Source organism: Antechinus flavipes, chromosome 2 (assembly GCF_016432865.1).
Source record: "Antechinus flavipes isolate AdamAnt ecotype Samford, QLD, Australia chromosome 2, AdamAnt_v2, whole genome shotgun sequence".
Classification (NCBI taxonomy): Eukaryota; Metazoa; Chordata; class Mammalia; order Dasyuromorphia; family Dasyuridae; genus Antechinus; species Antechinus flavipes.
Window position 1 is genome coordinate 256,227,123 of NC_067399.1, and position 24,709 is coordinate 256,251,831.

General features: G+C 35.6%; 1 protein-coding gene across 4 annotated transcripts in view; it reads left to right on the top strand.

Annotated features, from left to right (window-relative positions):
• Positions 1-24,709, top strand: part of RTEL1 (regulator of telomere elongation helicase 1) — a 98,924-nt gene that overhangs the window by 43,625 nt on the left and 30,590 nt on the right. For all 4 annotated transcript variants that reach the window (XM_051976768.1, XM_051976771.1, XM_051976770.1 and 1 more), the window contains exons 15-24: positions 8,599-8,673; positions 10,154-10,235; positions 16,326-16,458; positions 17,654-17,767; positions 19,500-19,540; positions 20,027-20,112; positions 20,328-20,405; positions 21,783-21,860; positions 22,208-22,354; positions 23,176-23,291. In XM_051976768.1, the coding sequence (XP_051832728.1) occupies positions 8,599-8,673; positions 10,154-10,235; positions 16,326-16,458; positions 17,654-17,767; positions 19,500-19,540; positions 20,027-20,112; positions 20,328-20,405; positions 21,783-21,860; positions 22,208-22,354; positions 23,176-23,291 (950 nt within the window). The remainder of the gene's footprint in view (positions 1-8,598; positions 8,674-10,153; positions 10,236-16,325; positions 16,459-17,653; positions 17,768-19,499; positions 19,541-20,026; positions 20,113-20,327; positions 20,406-21,782; positions 21,861-22,207; positions 22,355-23,175; positions 23,292-24,709) is intronic.

Genomic DNA, 24,709 nt, shown 5'->3' on the forward strand with positions numbered 1-24,709 from the left:
CAATAAGTACGTAAAGTACTTAGCAAACCTTTAACACATTTTATATATAGATGCTGTTATTGTTGCTGTTTAATGTTAGCTGTTATTATTATCAATGTTGCCATTTGTACCATTACCCAGTGCCTGTGAGGTTGTTTTTCTTTCAAATTTTGGAAATGACCATAAAGATTTTCTGAATGAGTCAAGCAATTAGATTCTTATCAAGAGCAGATAATTCCAGAAAAAAATATAACTATTTGATAATCATATATTTTAAGTTCTTATCCAGATGGATACTCAAACAAACTTACATTCATTCAACAATTTCTTCTTATTAGTTTGCTGTAATTTTCCTATATTATTCATAGAAACTCCAGAGTTTGAAACCACTTTTGATTCTGTACTTCTTTAGTTTCTTGTCCTAGTTATTACATCATTAATTTTTTCTGAATTGAAAGTGCATTACTGTGGTGTGTTCCTTTCTCATCACCACCAGATGGAGCTAGGAGTTCTTATGAAATCTAATTTTTATTTAAAGAAAAAAAAAAGGGACATAGAAGAAGTGAAAGAATATACCAGATAACAGGATTTGCTCAGGATTTGCTATTCCTTGGAAAGAATTTTTTCTCATCTCTATAGCATGATGTTATAGTAAATCACATTGATTTAGCATGCTGATTTGTTCATATTTTTCCGTTATCAGTGTTCAACAAGAAAAGCACGTATTTGTTCCATTGTTTATTTGTGTTTTAGGAATCCCTTTGTTTGATAGTAATCTTTTTAACAAAGCATTTACGTGGAATCAAGATAGGCCATATGGTAGCTCTTCCTACTTCTGCAGATTGTTCAGAGATGCTGTCATTATTTATCTAGGTGTGATGTGCAAGTTTTTGAAATCAGTTTAGTTTACTTCAGTTTTTTCTTAGTTGGATGAACCTTAGGTGTCATCCTGGAAATCTGCCACAGGTAGACATTTAGTAAATTATTGGAAGTTATTGGAAGAATCCAAGTAACCTCAACAGAGAAATTATTTTAAAAGTTTTTTAGCTTTTCTGATATATTGGCAAAATAGCTTGGCTCTTTGTAATTGTATTTTCTTTCTGTAAGGAACTTGAAATCCTGTTGTTTTTTCTTTACACCCACATCATTAAACGGAATGCCTGTGTCTTCTTCAATGCTAAGCCAGTCACCAAACCTGTAGTAGAATATTTACCTACAACTTGTAGTCTAATTGCTTATCCTACAGCTTGTTAGTTCGGTCAGAAACATTGGTCAGGTCAGCAGGATCTTAAGAAAGCAAGAACTGCCCTAAATCATAAGTATTTCTTGGACATCAACTGTATATCTGTTATACTAAGATATTTATTATGAAATCCATTAATGTACCTACTTTTAAGAATAATATACAACATGGCTTTTGCCTTGGAAGCTTTTATAATCTGATTGAAGAAAGACAAACATAAACAATTAGACAGTAGGCTAAAACAGGCTTAGGAGATGGCAGAATGGGTAGGATAGATAGTAAAGGCTATGAATACAGATAGCTGGAATTGTTTAGGAAAGCTTCAAGGACAAAGTAGAACCTGAGCTTGACTTTGAAGGATGGGATCTGTGAAGGATCCATGGAATGGAAAAAACCTATAGGTGTATAAAACTGGACCACTATGGGTATGTAAAACTGAACTACTAGAAAAAACTAAGGGAAAAACTCTTTCCTTCATAAACATTATACATTTATGTTCTATAAAAGAGGTTCTGTTTTAAATTTTTAAATTCTTTTCACTTAAAAACATTTTTTCTTTTCTTCTCACACTCTTTCTCCTAATTGAAAAAGAAAAAAACCCCCAAAATCTTGAGGTAAATATGCATAATTAAATAAGCAAATTCCTGTATTGGTCATATCCAAAAATATTTGCCTCATTCTACACTTTAAGGCCATCACCTATCTGTTAGGTAACATGTTTCATTATGATTTCTAAAAAAGGTGATAATTATAGAATAGAGGAATTAAGCCAAAAACCCAGTTCCAATGCTATGAAATGAACTGATAGGCTTAGAATTGGCTGGACTTTAGGCTGAATCTAGAGTATGTGAAGTTGCTTAATTTTTGGCAGGACCCAAAAGTAACTATACTTTGGTCTCGGTTTCTCCTCTTATCTTATCTCTCTTTCTGGACGCAGGGACTCTGTTTTAGCCTGCCCTCTCTAATACTCACCAAGGGAATGGCTAGACTATCATTACTTTTATAAAAAATTTGTAATTTTAACCAGTATCCTTTGTAGATATCAGTAGTTTCTTTGTTTTGTTTTGTGCTAAGTCAGCATGACAGAATTTCAAGGGACTATATATGTTTATTAAGTATTTTTCTCTAAGTACTGGGGCAATGTAATTAGATTTATCCTCAGTGTTCTCTCTTTCATTCTTAGTGATTCTTAGAAACAAATAGTAGCACTAGTACTCTTGATGTATGCTTCTGTTTTTCCACCTCAAATTGGGAAAAGGTCATTGCTGCACAAGGTCTCTTATTAGTCTCACATGTTTACCTACTTTAGAGTAGGAGTAGGTGGAGTTTACCCTTCCCTCCACCTCCTTCCTTAGATGGCAGTTAGTCCAATATATGTTAAACATGGTAGAAATAGATATTAAAACCAATATATGCATACCTATTTATATGATTATCTTGCTGCACAAGAAAAATCAAATCAAACTGGATAAAAAGTTAGAAAGAAAATAAAATGCAAACAAACAAGAGCAAAAAGAGTGAAAATTCTATGTTGTGATCCACACTCATTTCCCTGGGTCTTTTCTCTGAGTGTAGATGGCTCTCTTCATCACAAGATCATTGGAACTGGCCTCAGTTACCTCATTTTTGAAAAGAGCCACGTCCATCAGAACTGATCATCATATAGTCCTGTTGCCGTGTATAATGATCTTCTGATTTCACTTAGCATCAGTTCATGTGAGTCTCTCCAGGCCTCACAATAATATTCCATAGCATTCATATACCATAACTTATTCAGCCATTCTTCAATTGATGGGCATCCACTCAGTTTCCAGTTTCTTGCCATTTCAAAAAGGCTGCCACAAACATTTTTGCACATGTGGGTCCCTTTCCCTCCTTTAAGATCTCTTTGGGAAATAATCCCAGTAGTAACACTGCCGGATCAAAGGGTATGCACAGTTTGGTAACTTTTTGCGCATAGTTCCAAACTGCTCTTCAGAATGGTTGGATCCGTTCACAATTCTACCAACAATATATCAGTGTCCCAATTTCCCCACATCTCCTCCAACATTCATCATTATCTTTTCCTGTCATCTTAGTCAATCTGAAAGGTATGTAGTAGTATCTCAGAGTTGTCTTACTTTGCATTTCTCTGATCAGTAATGATTAAGAACACCTTTTCATATGATTAGAAATGATTTAATTTCTTCATCTGGAAATTGTCTGTTCTTATCCTTTGACCATTTATCAATTGGAGAACGGCTTGAATTCTTATAAATTTGAGTCAATTCTCTATATATTTTAGAAATGGGACCTTTAAGAACCCTTGAAAGTAAAAATGTTTACCCAATTTATTCAATACCATTTCTTGAGAAAGGGAGGGAAACAAATCTGTTTAAATGAAATAAGATTTTGCTTTCCTAATGTTTCCAAATTCTTTACGAGAATGCCTCTTCTTCATTTTCTGATCACTTCTAAGGGTATTTTTGATCAGATTGATAATAGATAATAAGAAAATAAGTCTTTAAAAGCATAGAGGTTGTAATTGTTCTCTTATTTTTCATGTGTGATCCTGAATAGGTCTCAGAAGTCCTTTGGAATCACTGCTCAGACAAAAGTTACAAGCAAGACTCTTACCTTTCTGTGACTTTGGCTTGTGGAACTTAGTGCTCTGTGGTCTAAGGCCGCACTAGCATGTTTCTTTTTAGCCTGAACTTAAGAGCAGAAATAGGATGTTCCTTGTAGATAGTGAAGTGATTCCCCAGAAATTCACAGGAATCATGCATGTACAGTTAAAAGAGGCTATCTTTTTTTAACCTTCTGCTATTACAAAACCACAGAGAACCAGAGAGAGGAAATGATTTAGAAAGATTTAGAGCTGGAAGGAACCTTAAAGAGTATGTAATCAAATTAACTCCCTTTTTTACAGGAAGAAATGAGGATTAGGAAGGTCAAATGAGTTGTCCCAGAGTTTATAGTTCATGGCATATTTGAACTGCATCCTGCTCTCTCTCTCTCAGGAAAGATGATGCAGAATAGCCTCAAGTTTGGGAAGTGTTTCCTGTAATGTCATCTGTAACTCACAGTGTATCTATCGGTTTGCCTCATTTGTTTTGCATATCCTTGGACTCTCCTGCCTCTAACTGTCCCCTGATTAGGTGATGACGAGACAGAGGGTAAATGGCTGAGCATGCTTTGAATACTCAAATTGGAAAGCCTTTTAGAAGAAGTATGATCATCTATTCACTTAGCTTTTCAGAGTCTCTCTTTTTGTATTTGTACTACCTTACAATATCACTGCTGGGTTCAGATAAGATAATGTACAGAATCCCCTTTGTAAATCCTGAAGCACTGTGTAAATATGAACTTGTGAAAGGAGAAATAAATGTAGCATTTGGTCAATGTTCGGTAAATGCTTATTGAATGTTGAATGGAATTTCCAATTATCTTCATCTGGGAAAGAATTGGGCATCTACAGATTTGCCACTCTCACATGGTGGATTTTTTGTTTTTTGTTTTTATTGTCCCCTTTATTAGCCATAATAAGACAAGCTAGACTGTATACTATTTCCTGAAGGAAATTTAAAATTAAAATTAAAATGAAGTTTTAAAAATTTACTGGAACCCCATCCACTGTCACCATTAGGAAATGGCCTCGCTGATATGAAGTGGTTTTTCTCTTCATTAGGGTGGGAAAGAGGGGAGAGAGATTTATAGAAAGTTTATTGAATGAAAATCTGGTAGAGAGAGCCCTTAAATTTGAGTCTACTCAACAAATATAGTATTCTGATTTCAGACTGGTTTCTTTTCCTAACTTATTGTTGTCATCAGTTGTATTCACCATTCTTCCAGTCACTTAGGTTCAGATCTTTGGATTCATCTTTAACTTTTCTCTTTCTTTCCTTGCTTTTGTTATGTTTGTTACTAGTGTTTGTCAGTTCTTCCTTCAAAGTGTCTCTCACATATACTCCTTCTTTTCTACTCCCACTGTAGCTTCATGCCCTGGATATGTCAAGAAGTTTCTGTTTGTTTCCCTAAAATGCTATTTTCATCATTTTCTTTTTTTTCTCTTCCTTCATTTAAAATTTTATTTTTCCCCATTTACATGTAAAACAAATTTTTACATTTGTTTTTAAAACTTGGAGTTCCAGATTCTCTTTCTTCCTTTCTTTCTCTCTCCCTGTCATTGAAAAGATACATTTGAAATTATTCGACATTTCCAAAAAAGTCATGTTGTGAAATAAAACATAGATCTCCCCACACACACCAAAAAAACCCCTAAAAAAAAACATTTAAAAAAAAGTATGCTTCAATCTGTATTTTGACACAATAAGTTATTTCTTTGGGTATGGATAGCATTTTTCATCACAAGTTCTTCAGAGTCACTGTCTTAGATCATTGTATTGCTGAAAAAGTCATTCACAGTTTATCATCACATAACATTGCTGTAACTTTGTACAAAGTACTTTGATTTTGCATGAGCTCATGGAGGACTTTCGAGGTTTTTCTGACAGCAGCCTGCTCATCATTTATTTTGTTTTTTTATTTTATTTTATTTTTCCAAATACACCCCTGCAAAACCTCACGTTTCAAATTTTTCTTCCTCTTTCTCCTACCCCCTCTCCTAGACAGCAAACAATCCAATATAGATTAAACACGTGCAATTCTTCTAAACATAATTTCCATATCTGTCATGCTGTATAAGAAAAATCAGATTGAAAAAAGACACAAGAAAGAAGAAATACAATCAAGCAAAACAAACAATAGCATGCTTTGATCCACTTTCTCTCTCAATGCAATTACAAGTCTATTTGAATTGCCTTGAATAACTTCATTGTTGAAAAGAGCCAAGTCCATCACAATTGATCATCATATAATCTTGTTGTTGCTTACAATGCTTTCTTGGTTCTGCTCACTTCACTCATCATCAGTTCATGTAAGTCTTTCCAGGCTTTTCTTAAATCAGTTTGCTCATCATTTCTTATAGAACAATAATTGTTCATTACATTCATATACCAAGATTTATTCAGCCATTCCCCAACTGAAAGGCAACTAGGCAATTTCCATTTTCTGGCTGCTATAGACATTTTTGCACATATGGATCCTTTTCCCTTTTTTATAATTTCTTTGGGATACAGGCCCAGTAAAGATACTGCTGGATCAAAGGGTATGCATAGTTTGATAGCCCTTTGGACATAGTTCCAAATTGTTCTCCAGAATAATTGGATTATTTTACAACTCCACCAATATCAGTTTTCCCATATCCCCTCCAACATTTATCATTATTTTTTCTTGTCATCTTAGCCAGTCCAAAAGGTACCTCAGAGTTGTCTTAATTTGCATTTTTCTAATCATAGCAATTTAGAGCATTTTTTCATAAGATTAGAAATAACTTAAATTTAGGGTTTAAATTAAATTTAGGGACTTAAATTTCTTTTTAAAATTATCTGTTCATATCCTTTAAACATTTGTCAATTGGGAAATGGCTTATTAGAAATGAAGCCTTGTAAAAAAAAAATTCCCAGCTTTCTGCTTTCCTTCTGATCTTAGATGCATGGGTTTTGTTTATGCAAAAAGTTTTTAATTTAATGTATTTAATGTTACCCATTTTGCATTTCATAATGTTGTCCAGTTCTTCTTTGGCCATAAATTCCTTCTTCACATATCTGGCAGGTAGATTATATGTTGTTCTCCTAATTTTCTTATAATATCATCCTTTATGCCTAAATCATGAACTCATTTTGACCTTGTATAGGATATTATACAGTCATTTTTAACGTATTTCCATATGAGTCATGTTGGAGAAGATAAAGCAAAAAGGAAAAATCACCAGAAAGAAAACAAAACAAAAAGAAAAAAGTTGACAATAGTACTCTTCAATCCATGTTCAGTCTCCAGTTTTCTCTTTGGAAGTAGATTGCATTTTCCATCCAAAGTTTCTTGGAATTGTCTTGGATAATTGAATTGCTGAGAAGAGTTAAGTCTATCATACTTGATCATCATACAATATTGCTATCACTGTGTACAATGTTGCTACTCCATATGAGGATAAATTTAAGGAGATGGGGAATTTAGACTCTTAAGAAAAGTATCCAGAAATAAAATGGGCTGCTTGTGAAGAAAGAAGAGTGGAAGCAGCTAGGTGGTGCAGTGGATAGAGTACCATCCTTGAAGTCAGGAGTTCAAATGTGACCTCAGACACTTAACTAGCTATGTGACTCTGAGCACTTAATCCTACATGCCTCAGCAAAAAAAGAAAGGAAGAAAAGTAGTCCTTTTTTCTGGATCTCTATAAGTAAAGGTGGACAACTACTTGTCAGCCATGTTATTACAAGTTAGATTAGATAGTCTCTGGGGTCAAAATGTTAGATTTGGTGTCTTGTAAAAACATTTGTATTTTCATAATGTTGAGTATAAAAAGCCCACTCTGAGTCCCCAGGATCAATTTTTTTGTCAACAGGTCTCTTCTAGACAATCAGCCACTTTTTTGGAAAAGTTTCATAGGCCAGAACAAGCATTTTGTAATTTTATTTCCTTATTAAGGTCTAGTATTTGGCAAGCCGTACTGGAAATAATATTGTTTAGTACTATTTGTTTGCATGTTACCAATACAACCTTTTTGAGGAGCCATAAATTTTGACACTGAACAACTTTGGGGAGTTTTATACTTAAAGACAATTGCTGTGCTGTTGCAATAACAATGGAGACTCTTGGAGATATCCTAGGCTTATTTAAACAAGAGAAATTGTAAATGATACCAGTGATATATGCTGTGAAGATTGAATTGGTGCATCTCCCTTGTCTTTTGGGTTAACTAGTGGGTTATTTTGTACCCTTATAGCTGGTAGCCTATTAAAGCAAGGTTTTTATTCTAATGTAGAAAAAAGATTTCAATAAAAACAAGGGTGGGAGGGGGGTGGGAAGAGAAAAGATCTCTTTGAATTGCATAATATGTCTTGTCCTGTTCCATCCCTCAGTTCTGTACTCAGCACATTGAGAAAGATGGAACTTTTCTGCCAGAAAAAGACTGCTTTAGGAACTCTGGGAAGTTGTGTCTGTAGAATAGTATGATGGGCTATGCTATTCATTTTGGTTATTGAGAGAATACTGAATGCATTCCAGACTTCTCTCTGCCTTATTTTCTGCCATGTCATGGTCTATATCAAGACTAGAGCCCTCTTTTTTTCTGAATCACTGGACATCAAGGAACTGATACTCATAATTTTGGGTTCTGTAGAGAAAAGATACTATATAAGGATTTTGTGAGAGGAAGAAAGGTTCTTGGAACAGGGGAAGAGAGACAGAGCTAGAACAATTGATTATTTGATTGTTTACGCGCGTATATCTGGATTTTGTTATTTTTATAGTTTATTCCATCTTGTGTTTTTGTCTTCCAGATTGTTTTCAATATTGACCGTCCAGAAGGTGTAGCCAACCCCATCATGGGGCATACAGTTTCAAAATATTATAAGGTAAGAGATCTTTACGCTGAGAATCTGCTTACGGGATAATAGGGGGTTTTTTGTTTTTGTTTTTGTTTTTAATTATTACAGCTTTTTATTTACAAGATATATACATGGGTAATTTTTCAGCATTGACAATTGCAAAATCTTTTGCTCCAATTTTTCCCCTTCTTTCCCCCACCCTCTCCCCCAGATGGCAGGTAGACCAATATATGTTAAATATGTTAAAGTATTTATTAATGTGTTAAATACAATATATGTATATAGAGATAATAGGGTTTTATAAATTCTGGCTTATCATCTCCAGGAAGACTGAACCCATTTCAGTATTTGGAAATGTTATTACAGCTGGCCATACTGAAATTTCCTTTTGGCACACCTCTTAAAGACACAGTAGGAAGAGTCCGAATCAAAGGTGGAAGGGTTCAGTGTACATGATACTTTGGATGCTCTGGATTACTAGTAGAAATAATAGCAAAAGCAAGATAATTGCATAAATATGTATACATATATTAAATTTAATATATATATATTTTAATATAGTTTTTTATTTACAAGTTATATGTATGGGTAATTTTACAGCATTGACAATTGCCAAACCTTTTCTTCCAATTTTTCCCCTTCTTCCCCCCACCACCTCCTCCAAATAGCAGGTGGACTAATACATGTTAAATATTTAACATATATATTTTACCATGTTTAACATATATTGGACTACTTGCTATCTAGGAGAAAGGGTGGGAGGAAGGGGAGAAAAATGAGAACACAAGGTTTTTCAAGGGTCAATGTTGAAAACTTATCCATGTGTGCCCATCAATTGGAGAATGGCTGGGTAAATTGTGGTATATGAATGTTATGGAATATTATTGTTCTGTAAGAAATGACCAGCAGGATGAATACAGAGAGGACTGGCGAGACTTACATGAACTGATGCTAAGTGAAATGAGCAGAACCAGGAGATCATTATACACTTCGACAATGATATTGTATGAGGACATATTTTGATGGAAGTGGATTTCTTTGACAAAGAGACCTGAGTTTCAATTGATAAATGACGGACAAAAGCAGCTGCACCCAAAGAAAGAACACTGGGAAACGAATGTGAACTATCTGCATTTTTGTTTTTCTTCCCGGGTTATTTATACCTTCTGAATCCAATTCTCCCTATGCAACAAGAGAACTGTTTGGTTCTGCAAACATATATTGTATCTAGGATATACTGCAACATATCCAACATATAAAGGACTGCTTGCCATCTAGGGGAGGGGGTGGAGGGAGGGAGGGAAAAAAAAATCGGAACAGAAACGAGTGTCAATATAAAGTAATTATTAAATAAAAATTTAAAAAAAAAAAAGATGGAAAAAAAAAAGAAAACTTATCCATGTGTATGTTTTGAAAATAAAAGGCTTTAATATTAAAAAATCACAAAAATTCATTGTTTATCATTTCTGTAGTAACCCATAGAGCAATCTTGTGTTTATTCTAATAGGTACACATTCATTTGGACACCAGTAATAGAAAAAAGACCCAAAGGACAGATGCTTGGAGTGCTCCTGTGGCCAAAAAACAAGGTACACAGGGGTTTATGAGACATCAATTTAGTTTACTATTTTGCTGCTTTTATGTTCATTATTTGTTAGGCTTTTATTAGTCAGTTCTTGATTATATGCATGTATTACTAATGTCATTTTGGGAAAAATATTTCATAAAGTGCTGTTTAAACGAAGATGATTACTGTTGTTTCTTGGTGAATTGTCCATGGCAAATGTTTAATCCTATACAGTGTCCCCCATTATCATAAAAGTTGGAAAGTCTTAAATCTGGATGAAGGTTCAGAGCTCATATAATTTTTTTAATTTATTTTTTTTCCTCAATAATAGTTTATTTTTCCAACTACATGGAAAGATAGTTTTCACTATTCGTTTCTGTAAGATTTTGTTTTTCAGTTTTTTTATTCCTCCCTCCTTTATCTTTCCCTTTCCCAAGACAGCAAGCAATCTGATTTGGGTTTTGTATATACTATCATTGTAAACATATTTCCATATTTGTCATGTTATGGAAGAAAAATAAGGCAAAAGGGGGAAAAAATCCCAAGAAAGAAAATAGCAAGCAAACGAAAATGTCTCCATAGTTCTCTCTCTGGGTGCAGATGGCATTTTCTCTTGGAATTGTCTTAGATTATCGCATTGCTGACAGTCAGAATTGTTTTGGATTATCACATTGCTGACAAGATCTTGGTCCCTAATAGTTGATCATCACATAATCTTCTTGTTATTGTGTACAATGTTCTCCCGGTTCTACTCACCTCACTCAGCATCAATTCATGTCAGTCTTTCCAGACTTTTCTGAAATCAGTCTGCCCTTCATTTCTTACAGAAAAATAGTTTTCCCTTATATTCATATACCATAACTTTTTTTTTTATTATTTTTTTTTTTTGTGAGGCCTTTGGGGTTAAGTGACTTGCCCAGTGTTATACAGCTACTAAGAAACAGAGCAGGAAAATCCCTCCTACTCCCTCACCTTTCCCACAGTTCTACACTCTTTAGCTCATATTCTCTTGGAGTCTTTGATTTTATAAACTGAAGATTTCTAATCTTAGTCTGGCATCTTATGGTAGCCCTTACACTTCCTCAGCCCTGTTGCCTCTCTGTGGCTCCTTTACTATCATGTCTCATGTGCTTGTGCATCTTTTGTTTTTCTGTCCATACCTTCAAATTCCAAACCTCTCTCATGTTTTGACATTGAATCAGGTCATTTCCAGTCTAGTCCAAGAAGCAACTTAGATAGTTCAGAATGAGAAAGTTGTCTGGAGCAGACCTAGAAAATCAAGTGTATGGTGTAACAAAGGGGCAAGCAGCACAGTTGTCCCCAGGACACAGTCTTATAAGAGCTGCTGCATCCAGGATGGGTCTGGAAGCAATTATAACCCCTAGGCAAGGAAAGGCCCCTATCTCAGGTGGAAAGGTCCAGTATGCATGATTGAGGAGACAGGTTGGGCATCAGCCTGACTAATGCTTCATGACTGCAGAAGAGCTGGCTCAGCTTGTCTGGCTTTGCTTCAAATGATTTCCATTGGCTTTTGAAATATTTTCCTTTTTCAGTAATTCTCTCTAGGATTAGCCACTCCCTTAGATGTACTTATAGGAAGTGATTTAATTCTTTTGGTTTTCATAAGAATTTGCACGTGTAAGCTTATCCAAGAAGAGAGCCCCTAGGGCCAGAAGTGGGAGAGAAGAGAGACAACGAAATGAGGTGGGCATTCCAAAGTGGTGATATCTGTGCTTTGTCAAAAGGAAAGTAGCCAACAAATTTTTTTTCCTCATGGGACATGTTTTACCTTTACCATATCCATATTTTTGTTGCTAGGTTTCTGAGTTCTTTTATATTTGTCCTTTATCTTTCCTCAAACCTATCCTTTCTTGAGAATACAGTCTGTCTTTGTCTTTTAGTCCACCTGACCAGCAATCACCTCTAGAAACCTACACGACTAAGTGGCTTGCTAATCTCAATTTGAAAAACTCTCAGTAATGAGAAGCTCACTACTATCTGAGGTGTCACATTTCACCTCAAGAGAACCATATATGTTCATTTTGTTTTACATTGAACTGAAATCTACCTCTGAAACTGAGGTTAAGAAAAAGTAGGGCAATAGGCTCTCTCTCTCTTCAAATGCTTAAAAAATCTATCAAATCACTTATCCTATTCTAGCCTTCCTCCCTTTTTCTCTTGAGAGGTATCCTCCATAAATAAAAAATTCCCAGTTCCTTTAACTTGTCTTCATGTGGTCTGCTTTTGTGTTTTCTTATTATTCAAATGAGTATTCATTTCCTCATTATTATTCTTATATTTCCTCATTATTGTGTTTCCTTATTCCGACCAATTCTGGACAATTAGCATTGTTATTCCTAACAAATGGTACCCAGATAAAAAACACATAATCCCAGATGAATTCTTTCCAGGGCAGTGAACATTAAGATTGTAGCCTCCTTCTTTGTGAATTCTTTTTGTTGAATACAGTATGACATCACATTGACAAACTGTTCAGAAGTTAAAGGTTAGGGACAGTTAGGGGGCTCAGTAGATAGACCACCAACCCTGAGTTCAGGAAGACCTCAGGTTCAGATCTTACCTCAGACACTTAGCTCTGTAACCTGGGCAAGCCACTTAATTCTGATTGTGCCTCTCCTTCCCTATCCCCCCAACCCCCCCCAAAAATTAAAGGTTACATCATAGACCCAAATTGTATGATCACCTTCAAATACCTGAGATGCATGTATTTTCTTTTTCTTTTTCTTTTTTTTAATTTTTATTTAATAATTACTTTATATTGACAGAATCCATGCCAGGGTAATTTTTTTTTTTTTACAACATTATCGTTTCTGTTCCAATTTTTTCCCCTCCCTCCCTCCACCCCCTCCCCTAGATGGCAAGCAGTCCTTTATATGTTGGATATGTTGCAGTATATCCTAGATACAATATATGTTTGCAGAACCAAACAGTTCTCTTGTTGCATAAGGAGAACTGGATTCAGAAGGTATAAATAACCTGGGAAGAAAAACAAAAATGCAGATAGTTCACATTCGTTTCCCAGTGTTCCTTCTCTGGGTGTAGCTGCTTCTGTCCATCATTTATCAATTGAAACTCAGTTAGGTCTCTTTGTCAAAGAAATCCACTTCCATCAAAATATGTCCTCATACAATATCGTTGTCGAAGTGTATAATGATCTCCTGGTTCTGCTCATTTCACTTAGCATCAGTTCATGTAAGTCTCGCCAGTCCTCTCTGTATTCATCCTGCTGGTCATTTCTTACAGAACAATAATATTCCATAACATTCATATACCACAATTTACCCAGCCATTCTCCAATTGATGGGCATCCATTCATTTTCCAGTTTCTAGCCACTACAAATAGGGCTGCTACAAACATTTTGGCACATACAGGTCCCTTTCCCTTCTTTAGTATTTCTTTGGGATATAAGCCCAATAGAAACACTGCTGGATCAAAGGGTATGCACAGTTTGATAATTTTTTGGGCATAATTCCAGATTGCTCTCCAGAATGGTTGGATTCGTTCACAACTCCACCAACAATGCATTAGTGTCCCAGTTTTCCCGCATCCCCTCCAACATTCATCATTATTTTTTCCTGTCATCTTAGCCAATCTGACAGGTGTGTAGTGGTATCTCAGAGTTGTCTTAATTTGCATTTCTCTGATCAATAATGATTTGGAACACTCTTTCATATGAGTGGTAATAGTTTCAATTTCATCCTCTGAAAATTGTCTGTTCATATCCTTTGACCATTTATCAATTGGAGAATGGCTTGATTTCTTATAGATTTGAGTCAGTTCTCTATATATTTTGGAAAGGAGGCCTTTATCAGAACCTTTAACTGTGAAGATGTTTTCCCAGTTTGTTGCTTCCCTTCTAATCTTGTTTGCATTAGTTTTGTTTGTACAAAGGCTTTTTAATTTGATGTAATCAAAATTTTCTATTTTGTGATCAGTAATGGTCTCTAGTTCATCTTTGGTCACAAATTTCTTTCTCCTCCACAAATCTGAGAGATAAACTATTCTATGTTCCTCTAATTTATTTATAATCTCGTTCTTTATGCCTAGATCATGGACCCACTTTGATCTTATCTTGGTATATGGTGTTAAGTGTGGGTCCAGATGCATGTATTTTCAAATCAAAATATTTAGAATATATATAGGAGGTCCTGTTATACATCAGAATGTTATATGTCAGAAGTCTAACATAAGCAGTGAGGTTTCTTCACCTCCTGAAAGTCAATTGAACAAAATGAAAAGCAGCCTATAAACTGATCTTTTTAAAAACCGTTTATGAGTCTTGACCCAAGTTGAGAGAGAGAAATAGAAAGAAAATGAGAATGAGAATGAATGATTTGGAGGTCTAGTGAAGATACTTGTTTTAAAAAACAAGATTAAAACTCAAGACAGCCCAAAAAGTTTTCTTTTTTCAGTTTTCTCTTTTATCAGAGTGGTTGGTTTCTTAAAAGTTAAGTCAGGAAGAGATTTTAGCCTTGGCCATAATTTTGTTTCATAAATATATCTGTATTTCCCAGCTGTTGTCTGTTCTTAATTTGTATTAAGTTATTGTTTCAGCTTTCTCAGTTCTTACTAGAATCCATTATTAAGAGTATGTGCAAGACAAATTATACATTTCTAGGAATTGGACTAATCTTGTATATAAACTAGTGTCATTATTTATTTCTTACCATATAATAAATGGCTTCATAAAAATACTTTTGATTTTCCCAGTTTCTAGAAGAGGAATGGAATTTGGTAATTTTGTGCCCTTTGCTTTGGTAGTCTAGAAGCCTTACACGTGTTATCTATGAATGAAATTGTGTATGATCAATGAGAGAGAATGAGGTGACTGCTCAGTACTATGTATTATGTCACTATTTTCTTTGGAATAGGGAGACACAATAGAGTTCCTACTCTCACCTCTCAGAAACATTTGGATTTCTTCTGGAATTCCAAACTCAGAATTTATTCTCAAGTTTTGTTACTATCCAAGCAGAATTAATGTAATATGTACCATCTCTTGGCTGTTATGGCTTCTGTGGGCTGGATTAAATTGTCAATCTGCCTGTGGGATAGAATATTGAATATTTGGATTATTCCTTCCTTTGTTAGTTTCTTATGCTTGAACTTCCTATAGTTATATATTCCTTATTTTCTCTCTACCAAAAGTATATGTAATCTGAAGTGATATGACACTAAGATAGGATGTGACCTGAGGGCTGTTAATGGTCTAATAGAAGTTTCTGTTGAGGTCTAGATTTGGGGTACCTAAATGAAATTAGGGTTTAGTTGAGGTCTAATGGCAGGTTTGGGGTACAGGGAGTCAAACAGAGCTCCCCTGCAACCTCCTTGGATTCGGCGCAAGGATACGGCAGCAAATGAGGTCTAGTGGCAGTGTGAGTCCCCAATAAAGACATTTATTGGCCAGAGAGCTAGACTGATAAAAGCTAGATTATTGCTGAGTTTGGAAGTAAGGAGATAGGTGAAGGTAGAGATAAGGAGGGCAGTGGACAGAGGGTCCTCACATGGCTAACATGTTTGGGATCTCTGCAAAGAGGGGGTCGCAGGGTGTCCCTTTTATAATGGGAGATTTAGCTCGAGGGGCTTTTGGGTGTAGCCCCAAAGTTGGCTCAGATCTGGGTGGGGCTGGGATAGGCTCGGATCTTCTATTGGAATACAAGGGACCAGGATTTGTGAGTTAAAGGGCAATTACATTTACTTCGGGGGGTGGGGGGTGTTGGGAAATCACAAAGAAAGGAATCTTTCCCACATCATTTCTATTTGTCCCTGACTATATTTAAGTATTCTTTTATGTATTTCTAATATGAAGAATACAGGCAGTAGCAGTGAATGAATGAGAAGAAATGAAAATTACAGTAGGATAATCATAAAGTTTACCAGTAATTTAATTGAAAGTTGCTAGACAGTTAATTACATGATCTTCAGGCATGTTGCTATTCACACATGAGCTTATTTCATACATTCAGATATTAATTAGCCCCGTCAAAACAGAAAAATCCTTATCGAGATCATAGGGCTAATTATTCTTCTCTGACACCATAGATTTACCATAGTAATAGTCTTAAAAAGTGTGTTATTTTTTAATTGCAGGAAAGATATTGAGCTATTGGTGTTTCAGTCCAGGATTTAGCATGCAGGAGTTAATTCAACAGGAAGTACGGACCATCATCCTCACCAGTGGGACTCTAGCTCCAATTTCCTCCTTCACTATGGAGATGCAAATGTGAGTGTTTTTTCTTAGCACCATGGTTGTGAAGCTAGAACTTCCTTTAGAAATATCTAGCATTGGTGACTGAGGGACAGATGTATCAATATCAAGCATTTAGAAAGATATACAGTAAATGCTTATATTAGAGAAGGATGTATAGGATAAAGAAATAGATTCACCTGCTAATTGTCCAGAATCTATGACCACTTTTAAAGATTGGATGACAGAGGTGTGAAATGGTAAAGAAAAGGCCAAGATATTGCCTTCAGAGATGGGGAAAATTCTTTTGGTAGTTTTTATGCACAGGACACTCTAGGATCTTTCTTGTCATTTCCAATTTCCTTCCCCTTCATCCGTTCAAGCTGCTTGGAGACTTCTGTTGAGTTTACTAAGGATCTGGAGATAGAAAGGAAAATCCTTTAGACTTTTTTTTAGCTACCTATCTATCTCTTCACTAGTCTGTATTTAGATTTAAAGCCTATATCTCAGGATTCCTTCAGAAACTATGGGGTTTTTTCCCTTTCTTCAGCTTAGATGTTGAACATCTTAATTAAAAACCACAACAATAATTTTTTTTGATTACATGATTACAGAAATAAAGAATTTGAAGGAATCTCAATGGCTGACCAGTACAATCCATAACCCAAAGGAATAAACTAATTATCTAGTCTTTGCTTGAAGACTACTAATGATGCCTTTTGTTTGTTTGCCTTTTTATAGTTATTAATGTCTTTAATTTTCATATTACATACTTTCCCAACTATATCCCTCCCTCTTCTCTAATATAGATAGCCATATAACATAGCAAAGATTTTTTTAAAAAGAAAATAAAAGCAATTTAGCAAGACTTGTCAACTTACTTGAAAATATATGCAGTATTTCCCGCCTTGAAAGAAAGAAAGGATAGATACCTGTTGTTTTTATATTTGTATTTCCAAGTATCTCATCTTTTCTCCTTTCTTCCAGCTTAAAATCTTTCCTTACTTTTCCCTCAATACAGAAAATCATCACTTTCCAATACATGGCATTGCACTGTGACTGTGCTCAGTACTGTTAGCATCATTTTCAAACCTAAATCCCCTACCTCCCACTGCAGAAATTTCCACAGTGGATGAATAATTGAAGCCATGTTAAAATGACCACATCCTCTTGTAGCAATTCAGTATTATGTCATAATTTTATTGTTGTTGTTTCCTTTTCCTGTTTTCAGTCCCTTTCCTGTTTGTTTGGAGAATCCTCATGTTATTGATAAACACCAGATCTGGGTAGGGATTGTCCCTAAAGGCCCTGATGGTGTCTTCTTGAGTTCTGCCTATGATAAAAGGTAAGAGAGCTCTTCAGCTTATATGGGTCTTGTCTGTGAGGAAGAATCAGGAAATGAGTGATATGGTTGGAACAAGTAGTATGATGAGAATATATATAGAATATATGAGAATAAATATATGAGAATAAAATTTAAAATTTTGATAATAGCACATAAATATAAAAAGATCTAGAAGTTAAAAACATGTAATGACTTATATTGCAAAAGATAGGAATGTTTAGGATCTATGAAGTTGTCATCCCCTTCAATAAAAAAACAAATCTCATCTATCAAGGTCCTGCTTCTATTTCATGAAAGTGAAGTTAAGTGAAACAGCTTTTTTTAAATGCTTGCTTTCTGCTGTGCACTCTGCTTAGTGCTGAAGATAAAACAAAAACTACAAAAATGAGATGGTCTCCCTCTTCAAGGAATTTCCTTCTAGTAATGGCGAGACAACACATACAAGGGAGTACTAACCAAGATAGGAGCCACATGGAGGAGGATGTGACCTCCAGGGGTCTGGAGGCTTTATGCCATGCTAGGGTTGGAAGGAGATGATATCTACAATAGCTTTCCAACTTGGACATTTATTGGCAACTGTTCAGTATGTATATTTTGGAAGACAAGACAAGATAGTTTTTTACTTGTATTCTCATCTTCAGATGCTAAGTTGTTTCCGTCATATTGTCATCTTTTTTTTTTTAATTGTTCAAACATTAAATCTTATTAGAGAACATCAGTGAGCTTCTGGCTTCAATATTGTGCATATTAACTACCATAGCACAGCAAACATACACATAAAAACATTTTCCATTTTCATGCACAAATGTTAAAGCTGATACACTGTTTATAAAACATCATGGACAATGTAATCAATGTCCTTTACAATGCCTAATATTCATTTTGACAGTCAAAATCAACATATTGTCATCTTGATACCACATTGTTGGCATCTGGCACTCTCAGACTCTGCTCTTTGTGCATTGTGTGGTAAACAGATTATCCCCCTAAACTTCTCCTGACCCCACCCCCTACCAGGGAATTTGTTGACTGGAGGCTACTCTCATAGAACTGAGTCATTACTTTTAGGAAATTCCCTGGCTCTAATTATGATACCATTAGGTCTTGTCATGAATTAAGTAATTTAAGCCAGATTGATAGAAATCAAGTCAAGTTGATTACAATATGTAAAAGTATTTAAGACTATGAGCAAGCAGCAAAACAATAAGTAAATTGTCCCTGATTCTAGAATGTGTGTTTCCCTTTCCTTTTCTCATTTACTTGCTCATGCAAAGTAGGCCTCCTCACCGTTACACTCATCTGGGTCACTCCTGTTTTGTGTGTCATATGTTGACTTTCTCATCTGAAGCTTTTAGAGTGAGAAGACTTTAGGATAGGGAGTGTGAGATAATCCTGCTAGTGAGCAAGAGATGATGACTAAGAGACTTATGATTAATTCCCTTGTCTTTATACCTGAAAGTTACCCTTATCTTTGCTTAGGTATGTACTATGGAAGTAAGCTAAATCTAATTTAGAGGAGTACCAGGAAAGTCAGACTATATCCCCTCCCTGCAGAGCATTAGCTTTCTACTATCAAAAAGTTAGGGCCAATATCTTTGGGAAGAAGAGCTATGAATTAGTAACTCAAGATGCTTTAAAGCACATTTCTTTGGCACAAAGAGAGGATTAGCAGAGGGTCCAGATAAACCACAATAAACGATACTAAAGGAAATATGATTTTTTTATTCTCTAGGTTTTCTGAAGAATGTTTGTCTTCTTTAGGAAAAACTATAGGTAAGAAGTATGACATTGTTGGTTGAAACAACACGGAGTGATTGAATATCCATTTGATAGAAAGCTGCTTACCAAGAGATATTTGAAGAATATATTAAAGAATCAATACAACTCTAGACTTTAGGAAGCTTAAAATCTAGTTAAGAATAGGGACTGTACCTTTTGTTTTATTACTAAAGGAAAATTTCCCTCTAATAATATGTATTGTCAACTTCTCTATCTTGGTCATCTAGAAGATGAGCAGAGCACTGGAAAGTTAACTTTCCCAGTGACAGCCATGATGTCCCTGATTCTAGAGTAGTGTGTTCCCCTTTCCTTTTCTCATTTACTTGCTCATGCAAAGTGCTTTCCTCCCAGGCTATTGCCCCTGTCCCATTGGCCCATGTGATGCCAAATCAGTCCACCTGGTCTTCCTGGCCCATATTTCTGATTCTGCTTTCAACCTAAAGTTATATTGACTCAAGTCTCCCATTATTGTACTTGTAGGGAATATTGCTCGAGTTGTGCCCCATGGACTCTTGATATTCTTCCCATCATATCCTGTAATGGAAAAAAGTCTCGAGTACTGGCGAGTATGTTATTTTCTCACTGAGTCTTCTTATTTTGTGTTAGCCAAAAGGTGGTGAGCTAAAGAAGAGATTGGCAGCAGACCATGTCTAAGAGAGGGTAAAATGGATAAAGACAAAAGAAAATAAAGTTTCATATTCCTTCTTGGTCTTTAGAAGAACCAGGATAACACACATATGTGGAGTGTTTTTTCTCATTGTATTATTTTTTCTCTCAACAGGACCATGACTTTGCTAGAAAGATAGAAGAGTTAAAGCCAATTTTTGTGGAACCAAGAAGTAAAGGAGGCTTTACTGAGGTCTGTAAACATGAATTGAAGGTGACTGGCTGACTAGCTTTCTTTCCTGATTCTACCCCATCTGCTTTCTATGCTAAGAAGCCTCTCCGAGAAATTACTGGGCATCTGCTTCACGAAGGCCTCTGTCTCTTTCTCTTTTTCCCCTTAAGTATATTCCTTTCCAAATGGTTCTTAGCATTAGTGTGGAAAAGGCTGGAAGGAAATCCTACAGCTATCAGTGTCTCATCTCTCTCACTCTGGTTTGATTGTTTTGATTTGACTGTTTCCTGAGAAGTAGAAGGTGAGTTAGGACATTCACCCAGATTTTTCTGACAATAGAAGAAATAAGTTGGGACAAGATAGCAGTGAAAGCCCAATTCATCCTGTCTCGCCTTCTTCCCCTTGTCCTTGCCCATGTGGGACAGTAACTGAGCAATCTTGAGAGAAACGGAAGTTAGTGAGGATTTATCTACCTTGGTGTCATGTCAGTGCACGGTGACTTCCTGGCACTAAAAAAACTACCAAGGATGTTTGTGTTCACCAATCAAAATCAAAAGTGTTTTCTGTATGGGGAAGGTCTCTTAGCTTCCTCCAAGGTACCTGTGTCCCTGTCTTGATTTGATTCACTTCCCTCCCACTGTTTGGCATTGTTTTTTTTGACACTTTGCTAATATATAGCAAGCTAGTATTCTTTTTTTTTTCTTTTCCAGTAATATTTTGTTTTTTCGAATACATATAAAGATAATTTGCAACATACTTTTTGGGAAAACTTTGTATTTTAAATTTTTCTCTCTCTCTCCCTTACCTTTTCCTCCTTTATACAGAAAGCAATCTGGTATAAATTAAATATGTACAATCCTTTTAAACATATTTCCATATTTGTCTTGTTGTGCAAGAAAAATCAGACCAAAAAGGGGGGAGAAAAACCAAAAGAAAGAAAATAAGGCGATAAAAAGGTGAAAATATTATGCTTTAATCCACATTCAGTCTCCATAGTTTGCTCTAAGGATTTGATTGGCATTTTCCATTCCAAGTCTGTTGAAATTACCTTGAATCTCACCACATTGTTGTAATATACTTTATTTTAGAAAAAAATTTCATGAGCAAGTTATTCTATATTCTGAAGTTTGTTTTGCTTAATTGAGTGGTAGGTAAGAGATTTTATTTTTCCTGTGATCCCACAGTTAAATCTGAAGTATAAGTGATTTTCTGAAAATCACATAAATATCTCCATTCCCTTTAATTGAAATTGGTCAAGAAACTGCTTGAAACTATACCTTGAATAAGACCTCCCTAAATCTTATGCTGCCTTATTTCTGTCTCCTTGGCCTGTGTGCACACCTATTTGCAGTCCCCTCCATGGAAAAGAAGACCAATGTCCCCTCAAATCTCTTCTAGGTCATTGATGCGTATTATGAGAAAATCGTCTGTCCCAAGTCAAATGGGGCTGCTTTCATGGCTGTGTGCCGGGGAAAGGTAAGAATCTGCCCTGGTGCCACACAAAAGTGTCTGTACTCACACAAAAATACTAAAGACCAAATTTACATGCTCTATTTCAGCCCTTGTCTTCTACATCATAGGCTCTTACCTAGAGAAAAACTCCCAGGTTCTGTGGCTGTATGCCCACCTTCATTTGTCTCCCTCTCTTGGGGCTTGCTGCCTTCTCTGAGTGCACTGGAAGCTGAATCTTGTCTCTGACATTGTCACAGAGTTTTGCTGAGGGCCTCCCTCGTGCAGACAGTGTCTCCTGTCTCACCCCACTATATAGATTTGTCTTTATAAAAAAGACCTCCTCAAAAGCTTGCCATAATTTTATTCTCCAGGCCAGTGAAGGCTTAGACTTTGCAGATATGAATGGCCGTGGAGTCATCATCACTGGTCTCCCATTTCCTCCACGAATGGATCCCAGAGTCATTTTGAAGATGCAATTCCTTGATGAGATGAGAGGAAAGAGTGGCACTGGAGGCCAGGTAAGAAGCGAGGCCCATTACTCTCTCCTGCCTATAGACTTCATGTTCCTTGTGTCTGGAACACTGGTGATAGGTATCCAAATGTATCACCAATGCCTTGATGTTTCCTAGTCCACACCCTGAGCAGGGGGAAGAGAAAGGGCATGGTAGGGGATGCAGATATCCAAATTGAATGTAAATGAATGTAGATACCACCAACTACAGGTGTCCTACTCAAGTGGTTGAGTGATAATGGGTTGTTCCCATTCCCCATATTTGTTTAGGTCTTCTAAGGGCATTATTTCCTTATCATCCTTTGAGCTAAGTCCTCACCTAATATAAAATGAGTAATAGCATTAATGCAGCAAGAGATTTTCAAGGGGAATGAGTTGAATGGGAGAGGTTTGTACAGATATTAATAATAAAACTGACATTTATATATTACTTTTAAGGTTGACAAAGTGCTTTATATAATGTCACATCCTGACATATAATATGATATAGACCTTTACAGTTTATACAGTGCTTTTCACATCTGTTTTTTCATTTAATCTTTACAACAAGCCCCAGGGCTTATGGTATTATTCCCATTTTACACATAAAGCATCTTACAATCAAAGATGTAAAGTGATTTGGCTGAAATCATAAGGCTAGCGAATAGTGGCAGAACAGGGGGAGATCTCAATGAATAATCATTGGCTGAAAATTTCCCTCAAAGGTTACAAAATAGTTTTATGACTTTGAAAGGAGTTGTCACCATCTTGAGGTATCAGATTTTAGGGTGACAAGCAACCTGAGATAATGGGCTACAACCTCACTGACTTCTTTTGCATCTGGTCTAGTATTTATCTGGGCATGAGTGGTACCGGCAGCAAGCCTCCCGGGCAGTTAATCAAGCCATTGGCAGAGTCATCCGACATCGCCAGGACTTTGGGGCTATTTTCCTCTGTGATCACAGGTATTGTATAATGTCTGGACAAAGTGGAGTGTGTTGGCCTTTCTGGAGCAAAGAGAGCTATCTGTCTGGAGGAAGGACCTCTCCTGGCAATAGCTATAAATAGCATCATAAGATGATAGATATAGAGCTGGAAGGTACTTTAAAAAGTCAACTATTCCAATTCCCTCATTTTATGGAAAAGGAAACTAAGGCCCAGAAAAATTAAGTGACTGGCCTAAAGTCATAAAGTATAGAGCCAGAATTTGAATCCAGGTCTTCCTGCTACAAATCCAAAAATCCTTCCACTGCACCAGGCTGCAACTCAGTTTCTGTAATTGGAGTGTGTGCCATGATTTAAAATTTAAAATTCCATGAAAGGGATTATTTAATATTTATGTTTTATCTGCCATAACCTTCTGCAAATAGTAGGGACTTAACAAATGTTAATTGAAGTTTAATTACCGGAATAGCTAGTTAAAAAAGGTTTAATTACCTAGGATCCAGCTAAATAGCATTGAACCTAGGAAGTATTTTTAACAAATTCTTGTTTTTAAAACATTTTATAAATGAATAATAATCATTAACAGATTAGTTTTTTCAGTTCAGTTGGTTTCCATAATTGTTAGGCCAATTTTAATTATCCAAATCGGGCCAAAATAAATATCCATAGAAACAGTTAAACTTCTTGCAGATGTAAAGATTATATTATGGTAAATGAAGCATCAATTTAAAATGATGTGTGAAAATATGATTTTTCAATAGACATTTGAAAAAGAATGTTTTTCAAACCAGGTTAGTATAAAGAGATCCATTGAGTCAGCTGCTCTGCTTCATCCAAACCAAATAAAACTAAGCCTAATATAGTTCAGGCTTAGGGTAAATTTAATTTAATCTACATATTAGATCAGTGTTTTACTTTTTAAAAATATGTATGTATTCACAACATTTTAAACTGAAACTTTTTCCTGATTCTTTTACGTTCTTTTTTTTTTTTTTCTGAGGCAGTTGAGATTAAGTGACTTGCCCAGGGGTCACACAGCTAGGAAGTGTTAAATGTCTGAGGCCATATTTGAACTCAGGTCCTCCTGACTTCAGGGTGGGTGCTCTATCCACTGTGCCACCTAGTTGCCCCAGTTCTTTTACATTCTTGAGGAAATTGTAAACCAGCAATTAATCATCATAAAACTGATAAAAACTGATAGAAATTCTTAAATACTTTCACAAGCAAAACAGAAAAATATTTTCTAAGTTCTTTGTAGTTATTTCCTTCAAAAATGCTTATCCTCATTTCTTGTTCTATAGTAGAATTTGTGTCATTATTTTGAATTTGGGAGAAGTATAGACTATATGGAGATATGCCTGGTTTATTTTTATTTGGTTCTTTAATATGGATTTCCAGTTTCCCATTTTTGTTGGCGATACTGAACAAATCATTATCC